Raw genomic sequence first — 15,418 nt, 5'->3', positions numbered from 1 at the left:
TCCTATTTCCCAGTCTAAGTGTCAGTCTGACCACCAGGCGATTGAACCGGCTCTAGGGGCGGTTCAACCAGCCCTACGTAGAAAAGTGCAACCCAATAGCTCTTTTTGAGGAGACTATAAATACCCCACATACCTCTCTCCTCATTTACCCTGGTCACTCCCAACACTAATTGCTCATCTAGCTTGAGACAAAGCACTCTCCCTCTCTCTCCTGTCACACCCGATCTAGCTCTTAAATCAATCAACTGAAGGAGCTCCTTTGGTGTGAGGTTTGTGCGTGTGACCTTTGGATTTGGTTTTCCTCTCCCTTCTCTTTCTCATCTCTTGAGCTTGTTGCAAACACCTCTTGTGCGAACTTGTTGTCCTTGTAACCTTCGAGTTTCTTAATGATTGAGGTTGCTTGGGAGTCTCCAAAGTTGTGGATGACCCTAAGAAGTTTGTATCACCTGCTCTTGTGAGCAGATTTGAGAAACGATTTCCCTTGACCTTTGTGGTCGGGTTGTGGAGGATTAGGGTTGGAAAAGACCCGGCCCTTTGCGGGCTCCTCAATGGGGAGTAGGACACCTTTGTGGTGTAGCCAAACCTCGGGATGAAGTTTTGTGTCTTGTGCTCTTGCTTGGATTCATGGTTGTGTTTTCTATTTGGCAAGATAGGCATATAGAGTTGTTCTTTGTGTGGATCTCGTGGTGGATTCACTCTTGTATTTCTCACCATCTACACTTAGTTTATCCATTGTGTTCTCCTTTTAAAGGAATCTCTCATTGTATTTCCACGTAGTTCGAAGCCTAGATTTACTCTAGCAGTTGGACTGGTTTCGAGTGGTTCAACTCGCCTCTATAGCAGTTGAACCGGCCTACACGAGTTAAACTGTTGATTTGACATTATCTCAAAATTTTTGGTGATAATTTTAGGTTTAGCCTATTCATCCTCTAGGCTACTTTCAGAGACGGGTCCGGTGGTGCACCAGATCAGTCTAATGCCATGAACAGAAGGAAGGCGCCACTCAAGATCTCTGAGGTTGGGCTACATGACCCGGTCCAGTGGTGCGCGTTGTGTCATATTGTTTGATTAAGCTTTGTGTCATATTGTCAAATTTTGTATATATCTATTCTAAAATATTAAGTTTTCATATAATTCCAATATTTAGGATTGCACCGAACGCAGGAAGGTATGGAGCCACATGTCACATGTGTGTCATGACGGATCGAGAAAGGCAATTTGCTCTATTATTAAATAGAGATAGATAGATAATTATTATCATTGTAATAATTATTAATTTTATTACAATTATTATTTACTGTGCCCTCTTATTATTTCCACGCGCGTTGCAACAGCAGGAGCTTGAAGCAGTTGGTAGTGACTGCAATGATATTAAGTAATTAATGAGATACCGCACATGCAAGGGCCATTCCATCGGGCATGACAGCGGTGTGGAACATGAGCTTGCTCATGTCAGGCACCTTCCTAGGGGAGGCACCATCCTAGGGGAGCTGTCTCGCCTCCTGCTCAGCTTGCTCTTGAGCCTGCCGACGATCACGTTGGTGGGAGTTCCTCCTTTCCCTGAAGACTCGCTCATCTAGGGTTTCTCCCACCTCCGAGATCTCATCTCGTGATACACGTTGCGCCGGGTCTCGTTCTCCGGCTTTATGATGTCGCCGAGCATTACGGCGTCGGTTCCTTTATCGGTGAGCTTCCCATTGAGGAGGCTCTTCCCCAAGCACGGTTGGTTCGTCGTCGGAGATGGGGTACGATTCCACTCTCCCTCCGATGAAGAGCATGTCGGGGTAGAATGGAGTTACCGTCACGACAAGCTTCTTTCTGTTCTCCTTTGAGGGCGGAGGTACTAGAAGGGCAGCTTGACGGGCCTTTATCTCGTTTGTTTCTTTTCTCCTTGTAATCCGTGTCCATCTTTCCATGGACGAGGTGGACAACGGGGTTCTTCGGGTGAACGAATTCTCTGCTCCTGGCTTGCAGGAGGTAGTCTTCGCCCGGAGCGCTGGAGGTTCCGCTATCTCCTGCTTCGTTTCGGCTTTCCTGGAGATTTTCAAGAAAGGCTTTTTCTCTGGTGGATCCGCTATACGATGTAGAATCCCTTCTTCGTCTGCCACAGACGAGATGGTTCCGAAGCAGAACATGGATACAGGGCGGAGAGCGATTTTGTGCTGAAAAGTGATGGCCATTGAGCTAGCTTGGATCAACGACACACACCCTACCTTGCACGCCAGCTGTCGGTATTTGGAGCCCGACTGCGCACCCGGGGTTACCCCTAGAGGTGCTTTTGGGTAGGACGGTGTTACCGACTGTAGCTCGATGGTTCGTGCTAGACACACGAGAGATGATAGACAATTTTATACAGGTTCGGGCCGCTTGGAGAGGCGTAACACCCTACTTTCTGGTGTGGCTCTTTATGTGGTGGATTACAGGGGAGTTCTCTAGTAGGAAGGATGCTAGAGAATAGAGGGGATGGCTAATGAGTGACTTGTTCTTAGATGGGGTGCCCCCTAGGCCTTATATACTCGACCGTGGGGCATTACATGCGGGTACGATAACTATGTGCTCCTAAGTAATAGTGAACCGACTGAACTTATCTCCCTATTATCCTGTCGACTTATCCTCATTTAGTTCCGATGTCTGAGGGTGCTGAACGGGAGGATCGGATCTATGCTGCGGGTAATATTTAAACCCAATGAGCCGTCTGAGCTCGAGTCGGTCCAATCTTGCGTCGATCCATTCTGCCAGTGATTCCTCCCCCGACCCACGAAGGGATGACCTTACGAGGTAATGGGCCCAAAGTCTTTCACGAGGCCTTCTAGCCTTCTAGTGGACCCGGGGGATATCTGTCCCCTACACGCTGTAGGACACTCGGCAAAATGAATGGAGGTTAGGTGGTATTAGTTGTCGATGGTGATTTGCCGAGTGTTTGACACTAGCCAAACCACTTTTTGTCGAGCATTTTTATTTGATGAGTATTTGACATTAGTTAAACCACCTCTTTACTGATTATTTTTCTTTGTTAAGTGTTTGGCACTAAGCGAAAGTTTGATTTCTTTGCCAAGTGTCTGATACTGAATAAACGTTCGATTTGCTGGATGCCTTTCTTTGCCCCGTGGATTTGTACTCGACAAAAAATTAACACTTATGGAGCGTTTGGATCCCTTCATTTTAGAGGAATTGGAATTTACTCAATAAAATAACTTATTTAGTTTGGAATTTGACATTCCACCACTTTCCAAAGTTCAGATATAAGCTTATCTCAAATTCATGGGGTGGGGGATGAGAAATGATTTTATGCATGAGTAGAATTTGTTTCTTCTATATAACTTACATGACACTTTTCGTCTCACTCCTCTATAGTAAAAATGTAGCACATAAATATCTTCGACATCTTACTAATAATAATATACCAATATATTTTGTATAAAATCGAATTATCTTAGTTAATATATGCCTAAATTACTATTATTAGAATGAAATTCAATTCTAATGATCTAAACGGGACGTCAGCTAAAATTGTCTGGTCGTGGGTCGAGCGAAGCGGGGCACCATGGACTCATGTGACGTGTGTCACGACGAATCGAGAAAAGATATTTGATATATAATCATTATCAATATATGATAATTATTTTTTATTACAATAATAATAATTATTATTATTCCCTTCTTATTTCCACACGCGCGTTGCAACAGTAGGAGCTGAAGCAGTTGCATTGGTAGTCACTGCGATGATATTAAGTAATTAATGAGATACCGCATACGCAAGGGCCATTCCATCGGGCATGACGGCGGTGTGGAACATGAGCTTGCTCATGTCAGGCACCTTCCTTGGGGAGCCGATGATGAGGTTAATGAGGAGGCCGCTGACGCCGACGAAGATCAGCCCGGCGATGGCGCCCACGACGAAGCCGGCGAGAGAGCAAGCAAAGACGCCGGCGCCGACGTTTGCGACCGCCTTGGTGACAGCCGCGCCGACGACGGCCTCCACGGCGAAGCCCCCTAGCCCCGCCAGGAGGTTGAGGCTGCCCTTGAGGATGGCCTCCACCTCGTGCTCCGTGGTGAACACGTCCCACGCCAGGTTGCCCGCCGCCATGATGAAGACGCTCACCGCCTCCGCCCACGTCGTGGCTGCAATCTTAGGGCCACCGGCAGAGCGGCCCGACGAGAACATCCGCACCGGTAGCCCCGCCCGCCCCGACTCGACGATGATGCTGTTGTACACCTCCAGCTTCTGGGTGTCGTCCAGGTCCTCGAACTCCTCGCCCTTGCTGCCGTACCCGAGCCGGAGCTGGTGCCTCCGCACCAGCTCGGCGAAGTCGATGCCCTCCAGCTTGAGCGCCTGGGAGTAGGCGCGGGAGTGCGCCCGCGCGGAGGCGCTCCGCTGGTTGTAGCAGTACTGCCACATGGCGGCCTTGTACTCGGACGCCTCCGCGGCGAGGCCCTCGACGTTGGCGGCCGGGTCGGCGACGGCGTCGGCGAGGGCGTCGTAGTGCGCCCGCAGCTTGTCGATGGCGTCCAGGCGCACGCAGCAGTTGCGGACGTTCTGCAAGCACGCGTTGAGGCCGTAGACGACGTAGTCGTCCATGTCCCGGGCGACGAGGCTCCTCGTTCCGCCCGAACGCTCGTACGTGGTCCTGGCCGCCATGGAATCGTCGAGGAGCTTCATCGTCCGCGTGTAGCAGTCGCTCACCGTCTTGAGGTACTCAATGCGCTCCGTCTCCGACTTGATCGCCTGGCTCATCATGAGCTCCTCGTTGTTCCGCAGCAGCATCGCCAGCGCCTGCAGCTGCGACTTGTCGGTCAGCATCAGCAGATCAGTCATCCCGGCCTTGCTCTCGGCGCCGTCTTCTTGGATTGCCGGTTTAGTAGTCTCATCTGCCACCTTTGCTGCTACAACTCCTTCCGAGTCCATGGATCAACACTGTACTCCTGCATATATTATCTCAGTTCCAATATATATGTATTATGAACCATATATACTAAGACAAATCGTTGCTACTTGTAGTTAAATATAAACCAGCTTGTAACTAGTAGTAGCTTATAAGAGCACTTACAATAAGGATGGATACTTGAGTAGTAGGTAGCTATGTTTCGTATAAGGCAGCAGATCATGTTATCAAAGCGAGCTATTTATAGGTATACAACTTTGTGATATATATCCTACTCGACCTACTACTACCTAATAGGTCCATAACAGCGTGCAGCACGTGCATGCACTTAAGACCTTGTTTAGGTACTCTAGTATTAACACATATGATTTAGAGTGAATATAATAGTAGAGTATCCGAACAAGACCTAAATAATATATCATCGTCCCTCCGTTGTTGATAGGGAAGGGGATGGGGTCTGGTATTGTTGGTGTTTTATCAAGTCAAGCATGGGTCTGTACCCTGTCCATGATCAATCATACTAAGGATGATTATGGCCACGCGAGGCACGGCCACCACTGGAGCTTGTAAGAAAAATATACTCTAGAGGTCTTTAATTTTGAATTTTAGTATTTGATGAACATCAAATTATTTAAACTACGACATTTTGAAGTGGTGCCGTTAGTTCTACCGCTTTCCTTATTTTTACCCTTAGTTGTATTTTCTACTCAGTTTTGTTATTCTGTTGCTGAAGAGCAGAAGAGGCAAAACTAAACAAAAATCATGGCTACGAGTAAAAATGAGGAAAGAGACATAACTAAATGTATGATATTTAAACTAATGTTGTTTGTTAATATATAAGATATAGTTCAAATAGATGGGAGGTGAACTTGTGAACCCTGTAAGACATTTGGGATGTGTCTTGGGTTGAGATGAGACTAATTGAGTTCTTATTTTGAAGAAATATATTGGAATTGTGTTTAATTGATGAGATTTATGAGGTGTGGTGTTATTGTGATGAAACAGATGAGATGCTATTGCAGTTAGTGTTGTTATCCTGATTGTTTGTATCCCGATGTATTGAAATATAGTGAAATTTGAAAATAAATAACATTTTGAATGTTGGTTCAATATAAATTTCGAGAGGCCACTAAAATGGCCTGAAGTTAGCACATTAACTTTTGAGAAGCCGGTGGGACCCCTTGGAAGTTAGCACAATAACTTCCGAGAGGCCACTAAAATGGTTAGAAGTTTCGGTGCTAACAACGTCTACGTCGCTAACTTCCGATGGGCCCCAACGACCGTCAGAAGTTAGTCTAACATCCGATCAACTCTTTCCGAGAGTTTAACTTCCAATGGGATCTTTAAGCTTGAGAGAGTTTCTTTAACTTCCATCCATTTTCACTAACTTTTGAGAGTTTCAACTCTAGGAAGTTAAATAGTTTTCTATAGTGGTTTTTCATGCACTCGTAAAATGATGTTTTCCATATTTTTCCACTTAGTTTGTTGTCCATAATACTTACATTATTTATTTTAAACTCTAATTGTTTTTGTTTAATTAATGTGTTTTCCATAGGAATCTTGGTAACATTGATCTCCTTGAATTGAGAAGAATTTGAATCATGAACTAGCCCATAGGCAAGAAATAAGAGAAAAGCTTCCAACTATTAACTAGCCTTTAGTTGATTTTTTTTTATTTTCTGCAGTAAGGGCTACTTGCCTGCTAAGGGCATCTTTAGCCCTCAACAGCAACCTCTGGCTAGAGACGAAGAAGCAATTGCACTGTAAAAGAAAGTAGGGTCAAAGAAGGATGGAGACGAAGAAGGAACAAATACAAAAAGGGTCCTTGTTTATTTGTACTAAAAAAATATATGTAATACTCCTTTTGGATTTAATAAAGTGTCTTTACTTTAAGTATAGAAAAGGAACTACATATACATTTGTCTGTCCAAGAAAAAGGACCAAATCTCTTTACTTTAGTATTAAACGATAAGTTTAGTCCATTGGAAATAATTTCTTGTATATTTGTATATATGAACATATTAATGAACTTTGATCTATGAAAAATAAAAATTCACTTTATAACTATTTCCGGCTAAAACCGGTAAAGTCTCTCTTTAATTTAGTACACAATGTTGCAAACGAGACTAAAAACTAACGTATTTAATCTCTATTATATAATATCGATTGAAAATTCGATATTGTATCCGGTTTCCAACTGTACTCATCGTTTTTTCGGTAGTGGATGTGATGCGGCCCTGTAGATCTGCCCCCATTGACTGCCCGAACTAGAGATGTGTCAATGGAGACCCGATACCCGCTAATCCGTAGAGAATTTCTCTATTAGGGTACGGGTATAGGACAAAAATTATCCTCATGGATATGGATATGAGAAAAATCTCCAACCATTAGGTAAACGAGTATGGGTTTGGGAAGCCATAATCTGAACCTGATTACCCATGGATATTTCATACGTGTATATCTGTCATATTTGTATGAATGAGTTGAGGCCGAGTCATGGCAACGCACCAGGCCCTAGGTCATAACCCAACAATGCAATACGACAAGACAACTATCAGACTATCAAAAAACAAAACCCCAAAATAACACGCCCTGCCTAGCCGGCTAACCGCCACACGACATGGCGTTGCGCTGGCACTACACACTGGCGACTTCACCAGCGACGATGAGCACCACCGACTGCTAGGAGCCTAGGACGATGGTAACGACCATGGATTCTCAGGCGCCAACAAATCCAGATGGTGACCAAAGGAAGGTGAGCAGAATCCATTTCTCAATCTCTTCTATCGGTCCCGAAGTACATATTTTTTCTGATGGATGGATGTATGGATCATGGTTCATGAATGAGTGCTTGCCGATGTGGTGATGTCTGAAATCTAGATAGTTTGTGCTAGCTGTTATTAACTAGTTATCTCTTAATTGGGGATGGGGACCATTGAGGATCCGAAACCCGAATAAGCATAGATATGGGATGAGTTTTGCATTTATAATGGGTATGAGGATGGATATAGTGATAGATCAAACATGATGGGAATAGATCTGAGACCCTATAACCGAGCGGAGAATTCTCATTAACATCTCTGGTACGAACCATCAAAACCGCAACGATGGCAGCTTTTCACACACTCGTTGAACCCGAATCACCGTCAATGGCTCACTGCCCCCGTGCACCGCCTCGTCACAACCACCATTCCTTCGTGATTAGTTCATGTGATTATATTTGTTAATAATAAATTAATTAGGTTTAATAAATTTTTTTCTCACCGTCTAGTCTTTAGCTGTATAATTAGTTTTATAATTATACTATATTTAATAATCACTGCTAGAAAAAGGCTCAAATTCTGCGGGACAATATATTTTCATAGATGGATTCGGTTATCAACCACCTATGATATTTTTAGTGACAATTTCTTAATAAAACTGTCACTAGAAATCGTATTTCTACATGCGGTTCCTTAAGAAAACCGATTTTTAGTGGCAGTTTTCCTAAGAAACCGACATTAAAAATCATTTTTATCCTTAATTTTTTGAGTTTTTCAAACGACCTCGTATAACAAAACCACCAAAATAAAAGTTATAGATTTTTAAAAGTTATAAAACTTTAAGTTGTAGATCTTTAAAAGTTATGAAACTTTGTAGTTGATAACTTTTTTATTTCAACTCATTTCGGTTCTAAAAAAATTAAATCTAAGTATATCAAATTTAAAATTCAAATTTTGCAAACTACTTCGGATGAAAAAAGTGTCAAAATGAAAGTTGTAGAACTTCAAAAGTTATTCAACTTTATAGTTGACAACTTTTTTATTTGAATTTGTTTATGATCTCAAACAAATAATTTACACTCAAATGGTTGTAATATGTGGACAAAAAAACTACAAATTAAACACAAAGCATGCCATAGACGGAGTGATAGTGAAGGGTACGCGCGAGAGTGAGTTCGACAGTTCGATTCCTAACAATTGCGTAACGCGCGAATTGTGCGTGAAAAATGCCGCGACAGAGACATGTGGGTGGGGTGGGCTGAGTCCTCTACTTAAATAATTTTTTGCTGTTTTTAGAACCTGTTTAATGCTTTTGAAAATAATTTTTACTAGCAGATTTATTATGTCGACCGCCAGTAAAAATCGATTTTCACTGGCGGTTTTCTTAACTCAACCGTCAGTAGAAATCGATTTTTTACTTGCGGTATTTAGTTAACCGCACGTAAAAATGATGATTTTACTGGTCCATAGTACCGACGGTTTAAAAAACACCAATAAAAATAGATTTACTAGTGAATCGTAATATTCTTTAGTGTCTAGAACCACCAAACACCAGATTAATGCTTACAATATCACCTCGTGGAACACACACGGTATGGGCAGAACGTATTTATTTGTGGACCAAACCAATCGTACCAAGACATGATGGAACTAGAGTTTGGCTCATGCAAAGGCCAAAACTATAAAAATATCAGAAGTGTTCTTTTTCTTTTATCGTGTCATCAAACGTGACTATTATTGGCGTAGTTAATTTTTGTAGTTCGAAGTGTCTAGATGTGGCTGGTAACATGAAGTGTTTCTTGAATAGTTATTTTATACAATTATTAAGGTTAGATATAATACAAAAACTACAATCATACCAAACAATACAATGATGGATGGTACCAGAGTTTATCATATATTCATATCTCATGCAAAGGCCAAACGACTATAAAAATTGGAAAGTGTTGTGTTCTTTCCTATTATGGTCCTATCATAGGCGACTATTATTGGTTTAGTTAATTTGTTAGTTATTATATGTGTATAGTTGTTGCCGGTAGCATCAATTGTTTTTTTTGCATACTTATTTAAATACAATGATTAAGGTTTGCAAGATTACGCAGATTACTGGAAGGGATATGTACTTCGCTGATTGGACGTGATTTACAACGTGTGTGTATATATATATATTTATGTCAGATAAAATTTGAATAAATATCGACATCTTAAATATCTAACTTTGATTATACAGATGCAAATATAGATCATGTATGAATCGGATACTAAATACCCGGACTACTACGGGATCAAATTTTAGCTCTCTTAGACGGATCGAATTCGAATACAGACGAATAATATTCATACCATTTATATCCCTACAATACAACTACGTTGCCACGTAGCCAGATTTGGATCCAATATTCCCTCTGTCCCAATTTATAATTTGTTTGACTTTTTGTACCAAGTTTAACTGATCGTCTTATTCATTTTTTTGCGAAAAATGAAAATTTCAAAGCCAAACTTAAAATTCTAAAGCCATTCAAAAAGAGATTACACAAGCTCTGTAGTCCTTCATAAAGGAAGGCAAAGTCAGAAATATCTTAAAGACCTTCAGAGGAAGGCAGAATCATTTATATTATACATTGGTTCTGAATGTTATTTGAGGTTTGAGTCGTTTATATCTTCGACAGAACACCTCATACGAATGTATGTGTTGGAACCCAAAATCACCGTGCGGACGGTCCGGCCCGGAGGCCGGACGGTCCGCGGTCCGGACCGTCCACGGTGGTGGCGCGGACGATCCGCGCGTGCGCAGAGTCAGTTAGGGTTCCTAGTTTCTCGCGGGATTTGTTACCTAAAACCGCGGGATTAACTCGGGAATCAGTTGGAAGCGGATCCAGACCTCCCCTTTATATAGATGAAGGGCTACGGCCGATTGAACCCCCAACAATCGAACCAATACAACTTCTATCTCGCATTTATTTTCAGCACAATTAGGAGTAGTTCTAGTCTAGTTCTAGTTTAGCCCTAGTTTAGTATTCCAATCCCCAAATTCTCTGCCTCTCCTCGACTCTACGTCGATTAGAGCAGTCTAGGTCGGCCAGCCCGAGCCTAGACAACTCCTAGGATCTCTCCTCCCCGACGGGGTCCCTCCCGGGAGCGAGATCCAGGCGCCGCCGGCGATCTTCCGCCGCCCCTGCGCACGCGCGGACCGTCCGGCCCTAGAGCGCGGACCGTCCGGCCGTCAGGCAGGGATCGCCAGCCCCTGCTCCAGGTCGCGGACCGTCCGGCCCTGTGCCGCGGACCGTCCGCGTCTGACCAGGGAGCACCACCGCCTCGCGCCAGGCCGCGGACCGTCCGGCCCCTGCGCGCGGACCGTCCGCGCCTGACCAGAGAGCACCACCGCCGGTTCTTTTGAAGTGATTGGCGTCTCCAAAAAGGCGTCAACATACTTTTTGGCGACTCCGCTGGGGACTAGGTGTCTAGATCTGCTAAAAATCGGCCCATAAATGACCGGTTCTAAGGATCACACCAAGATCTCCACTACCAACATCATCAAGCCGGCCATGGAGGCGCTCCCGGCTGATGACCAAAGGCCCTTTGAAGACCTCGTAATGCGCGATGAGAAGGAGGTGATGCGGCAATGGAACGAACAACGCGACAAGGAAGAGGCGGAACTGCTGCATAAACTCTCCGAAAGGCGCAAGGAGGCGGCGGACAAGTACTTGTCACACTTCACGGTAGATCGCCACCAGAAGATCGTCCGTCAAGGGGAGATCGATATGGAATCTCTCCTACCTCCACTTCAGGGTCCCGCTGTAAGTACTCCAGACCTATCTCTTACGACTTTCATGGATCAACGAGGAGATCAATTAAAGCAATATGTAGATGAATCTATTAAAATGCATTTACGTGCATACGAGAAATCAGCTGCTCCTAACTTTCCATCACGAGAGTCTAATACAGTGCCACCCATGTCAAACACATCGGCTATAAACGGGTCACCCTTGACCCAGCCATCATATGGTATGCCGATGCACGCTTTCGTGTCACCATCACAGCCGCAACCACTAGGCACACGGCAGGTACTGGACGCGACCGGACCGTCCGAGCATCATCTCAGACAGTCCGGTTATACCGCGGACCGTCCGGCGTATTTCGCCGGGCCGTCCGACCAGATGCAGGCCCGCACGCAAAACACTCAGGTCGCACCGTACATGGCCGGACCATCAGGGTACAACCCTGAACACTTCGGCCCCATCACGGACCGTCCGGTGCATCACGCCGGACCGTCCGAATATGTTGCGGACCGTCCGCCATCTTACGCCGGACCGTCCGGATATGGCATGAACCGGCCGACGTATTACGCTGGACCATCCGACTCTACACGAGTCCACGCGCAGACTACCCAAGTCGCGCCATATATGACCGATCCGTCCGGGTACAGCCCTGGACCATTCGGTCCGATCGCGGACCGTCCAGTTCTCTACGACAGACGGTCTGGGTACGAGACTACCCATGTAGCACCATATACGGCTGGACAATCTAGATATACCTTCGGACCATTTGGCCAGGTCGCGGACCATCCGGCCTCTTATGTCGGACCGTCCGGATATGCATACGCAGAGCCGAGAGCTGCGCAATACGCACAGTTTCCGCATTCATCGCAGCAACATTATGGTGCCCCACCAGTAACACATTATAATCATGCCATACCACCTCATGGACATAGGGCTGAATACTGTTCGGCCACAAGAGAGCCTGAGAGGTATAGGGCAGGAGTTGGTGACATTAATAGGACACCTAGCGCACACCTCAAACATCCCTGGGAGGAAAGCCGACAGAGTGATGTCAGGAAACCTGAGGTTTCCACCCACAAACTCAATAGATGGTCGCCAGATATGGCGGAGAGGATCAGAGACGAGGTAGCCGGGATGTTCAGGGACAAACTCGGTGTTAGTTTGTCAGGTATAGGGCAATCGTATCGGAAGCCTTATAGCCACCGATTCGACACCGTGCCATATCCACAGGGAACTAGAATACCAGACTTCTCTAAGTTTTCTGGTGAAGGTGGGAAAAGCACACACGAACATATTAGCCAATTCATAGCACACTTAGGAGAATTGGCTGATGGGGAAGCCTACCGCGTTCGTTTATTTTCGTTGTCCCTTACTGATACTGCATTTGCATGGTACGCAGCTTTGCCACCAAACTCTATTAACTCTTGGGAAGAATTAGAGCAGAAATTTCATGAACACTTCTTCTCAGGAGAACATGAATTAGAATTGGCTGACTTAGCCTCAGTCCGACAGGGGCCTGAAGAATCGGTTAATGACTATATCCGGAGATTCCGGGACACTAGAAACCGATGCTTTCAGATTCATGTCACGGAAAAACAACTAACAGGGCTAGCTTTCAATGGGTTGCGACCCTACTTAAAAGAAAAATTAGATGGCACCCAATTCTTTTCGCTAGTGCACTTGCACCAGCGGGCTATGACATGTGAAAGCCGAAGTAAGGAAACATCAAAATCGGCTAGCCATAAGATGCATCTAGTGGGATATGATAACTCGGACGATGAATCCACGGATGTATACACCGCTGAACTGGTTTGGCCAGGGCAGGCTAAACCTTCACCGTGTTCTGCTTTACAGTCGATTCGAAAGAATCGACAAGAAGTTAAGTTTACGTTTAATGTTGCCAAATGCGATAAAATATTTGACGAGTTACTGAAAAACAGCAACATTAAATTAACTCATACTATTCCTCCTCCTGATGAATTAAAGAGGCGTGCTTATTGTAAGTGGCATAATTCCTTTTCTCATGCCACCAATGATTGTAATGTTTTTCGTCGACAGATACAATCGGCCATAAATGAGGGTCGATTGGCTTTTCAGGAGATGCAAGTAGACACACAACCCTTTCCTGTTAATACAATAGAACTCACATGCAAAAAGGTCTTGGTTCGGCCTGAAATGGCCGATAAAGGCAAAGGCAAGGGTATCGTCATTGGCGATCCCCGCATGTCAGATATATCACAAAAAGAGATTGCTCGAAAGGCTTCGGACGAGAAGACTAAAAAGTCCGAAGACACTGGGGGGCAGGCGCAGTTAATGAACCAAACACATCAGCCTAGCCCGAACATCGTAGATGGTCCGGCACCTAGGTGCGGACGATCCGGTGCTCAGACAAACGGTCCGGCTAACTCAGCCGGACAGTCCCCCTATGACCAAAGGCGTCAACCTCTACACAAAGCAAGGAAAAAGGCGCAAGGTCAAAGCACATATAATCGGCTGATCAAAGCCGATCCTACTTTTGATCAGTTGCTCTCCAAAAATGCTAGCAAAAAGACCGTTCCACGTGATCGGTCAACAAAGAAACCCCGGCCACCTGCTAAAACAAAACGGTTAAACAAAACGGCCCGAAAGGCGACACAACAAGCATCGCCTATTCATTCTATGAGACCAGGGTACTTTCCACCTATTTACTCATCGTCGGTATATTATCCTGTTCAAACATGGAATGGCACGATGATGAATCCATGGTACATGTATAGTCCCTTCGTCTATCCAGACTGGGGGGCACCTCCATTCTATTCTTTTTGATCCATTGATCAAATGGTCATGGCCGAGAAAGATACAATCCGAAACGGCCTTTATATTGGTGCTTTATTGAATAATCTCCATATCGAAAAGCCAGTGACTTACATCAGGTTTAGTTCATATGCTTTTGGTTCGTCAACCTTCACCAAAAGGCAGGGGGGCATATGTTGGAACCCAAAATGACCGTGCGGACGGTCCGCGCGTGCGCAGAGTCAGTTAGGGTTCCTAGTTTCTCGCGGGATTTGTTACCTAAAACCGCGGGATTAACTCGGGAATCAGTTGGAAGCGGATCCAGACCTCCCCCTTTATATAGATGAAGGGCTACGGCCGATTGAACCCCCAACAATCGAACCAATACAACTTCTATCTCGCATTTATTTTCAGCACAATTAGGAGTAGTTCTAGTCTAGTTCTAGTTTAGCCCTAGTTTAGTATTCCAATCCCCAAATTCTCTGCCTCTCCTCGACTCTACGTCGATTAGAGCAGTCTAGGTCGGCCGGCCCGAGCCTAGACAACTCCTAGGATCTCTCCTCCCCGACGGGGTCCCTCCCGGGAGCGAGATCCAGGCGCCGCCGGCGATCTTCTGCCGCCCCTGCGCACGCGCGGACCGTCCGGCCCTAGAGCGCGGACCGTCCCGCCGTCAGGCAGGGATCGCCAGCCCCTGCTCCAGGTCGCGGACCGTCCGGCCCTGTGCCGCGGACCGTCCGCGTCTGACCAGGGAGCACCACCGCCTCGCGCCAGGCCGCGGACCGTCCGGCCCCTGCGCGCGGACCGTCCGCGCCTGACCAGAGAGCACCGCCGCCGGTTCTTTTGAAGTGATTGGCGTCTCCAAAAAGGCGTCAACAGTATGACATGTGTATCTCAAGTCATTCGAATGGAGGCAAGATCATTTATACGAAGTTTGCAATTGTACACTATGAATCAATTTTTCTATACGGTCTCAACACATAACATGTTATGTCTTCGGTCATATGACACTTTTTAAAGAAGGTACCATAATGGTTCATGATTATGTTCTCGCGAATATGCTCATATATTTTACCTCAATTTATGTTACAAGAAGGGAGACAGTTAAAATGCTGCAAGTTAAGTATATCTAATGTTTTGTTATGTGTGAAAAAAAAGAAAACATGTTTTTTGCCTTCGACTCAATGAATGCCTTTTGATTTCACATATTACAAAGCAAATCACA

The 15,418-nt window shown here is 45.1% G+C and overlaps 1 protein-coding gene across 2 annotated transcripts; it reads right to left on the bottom strand.

Moving 5' to 3' along the window:
* Nucleotides 1–3,574: 3,574 nt before the first annotated feature.
* Nucleotides 3,575–5,147, bottom strand: LOC100274046 (uncharacterized). 2 transcript variants are annotated; one of them, XM_008674285.4, is made up of 2 exons: nt 5,049–5,147; nt 3,575–4,923 (listed from the first exon to the last, which is right to left on the bottom strand). In XM_008674285.4, exon 2 carries the CDS (start codon nt 4,904–4,906, stop codon nt 3,737–3,739), a length of 1,170 nt encoding a protein of 389 aa, XP_008672507.2. In that variant the 5' UTR covers nt 4,907–4,923; nt 5,049–5,147; the 3' UTR covers nt 3,575–3,736.
* Between the last annotated feature and the right edge of the window lie 10,271 nt (nt 5,148–15,418).

This window comes from Zea mays, chromosome 3, assembly GCF_902167145.1.
Source record: "Zea mays cultivar B73 chromosome 3, Zm-B73-REFERENCE-NAM-5.0, whole genome shotgun sequence".
Lineage (NCBI taxonomy): Eukaryota > Viridiplantae > Streptophyta > Magnoliopsida > Poales > Poaceae > Zea > Zea mays.
Note: the sequence above shows the minus strand (reverse complement) of the source record. Positions and strands in the feature narration are given on the sequence as shown.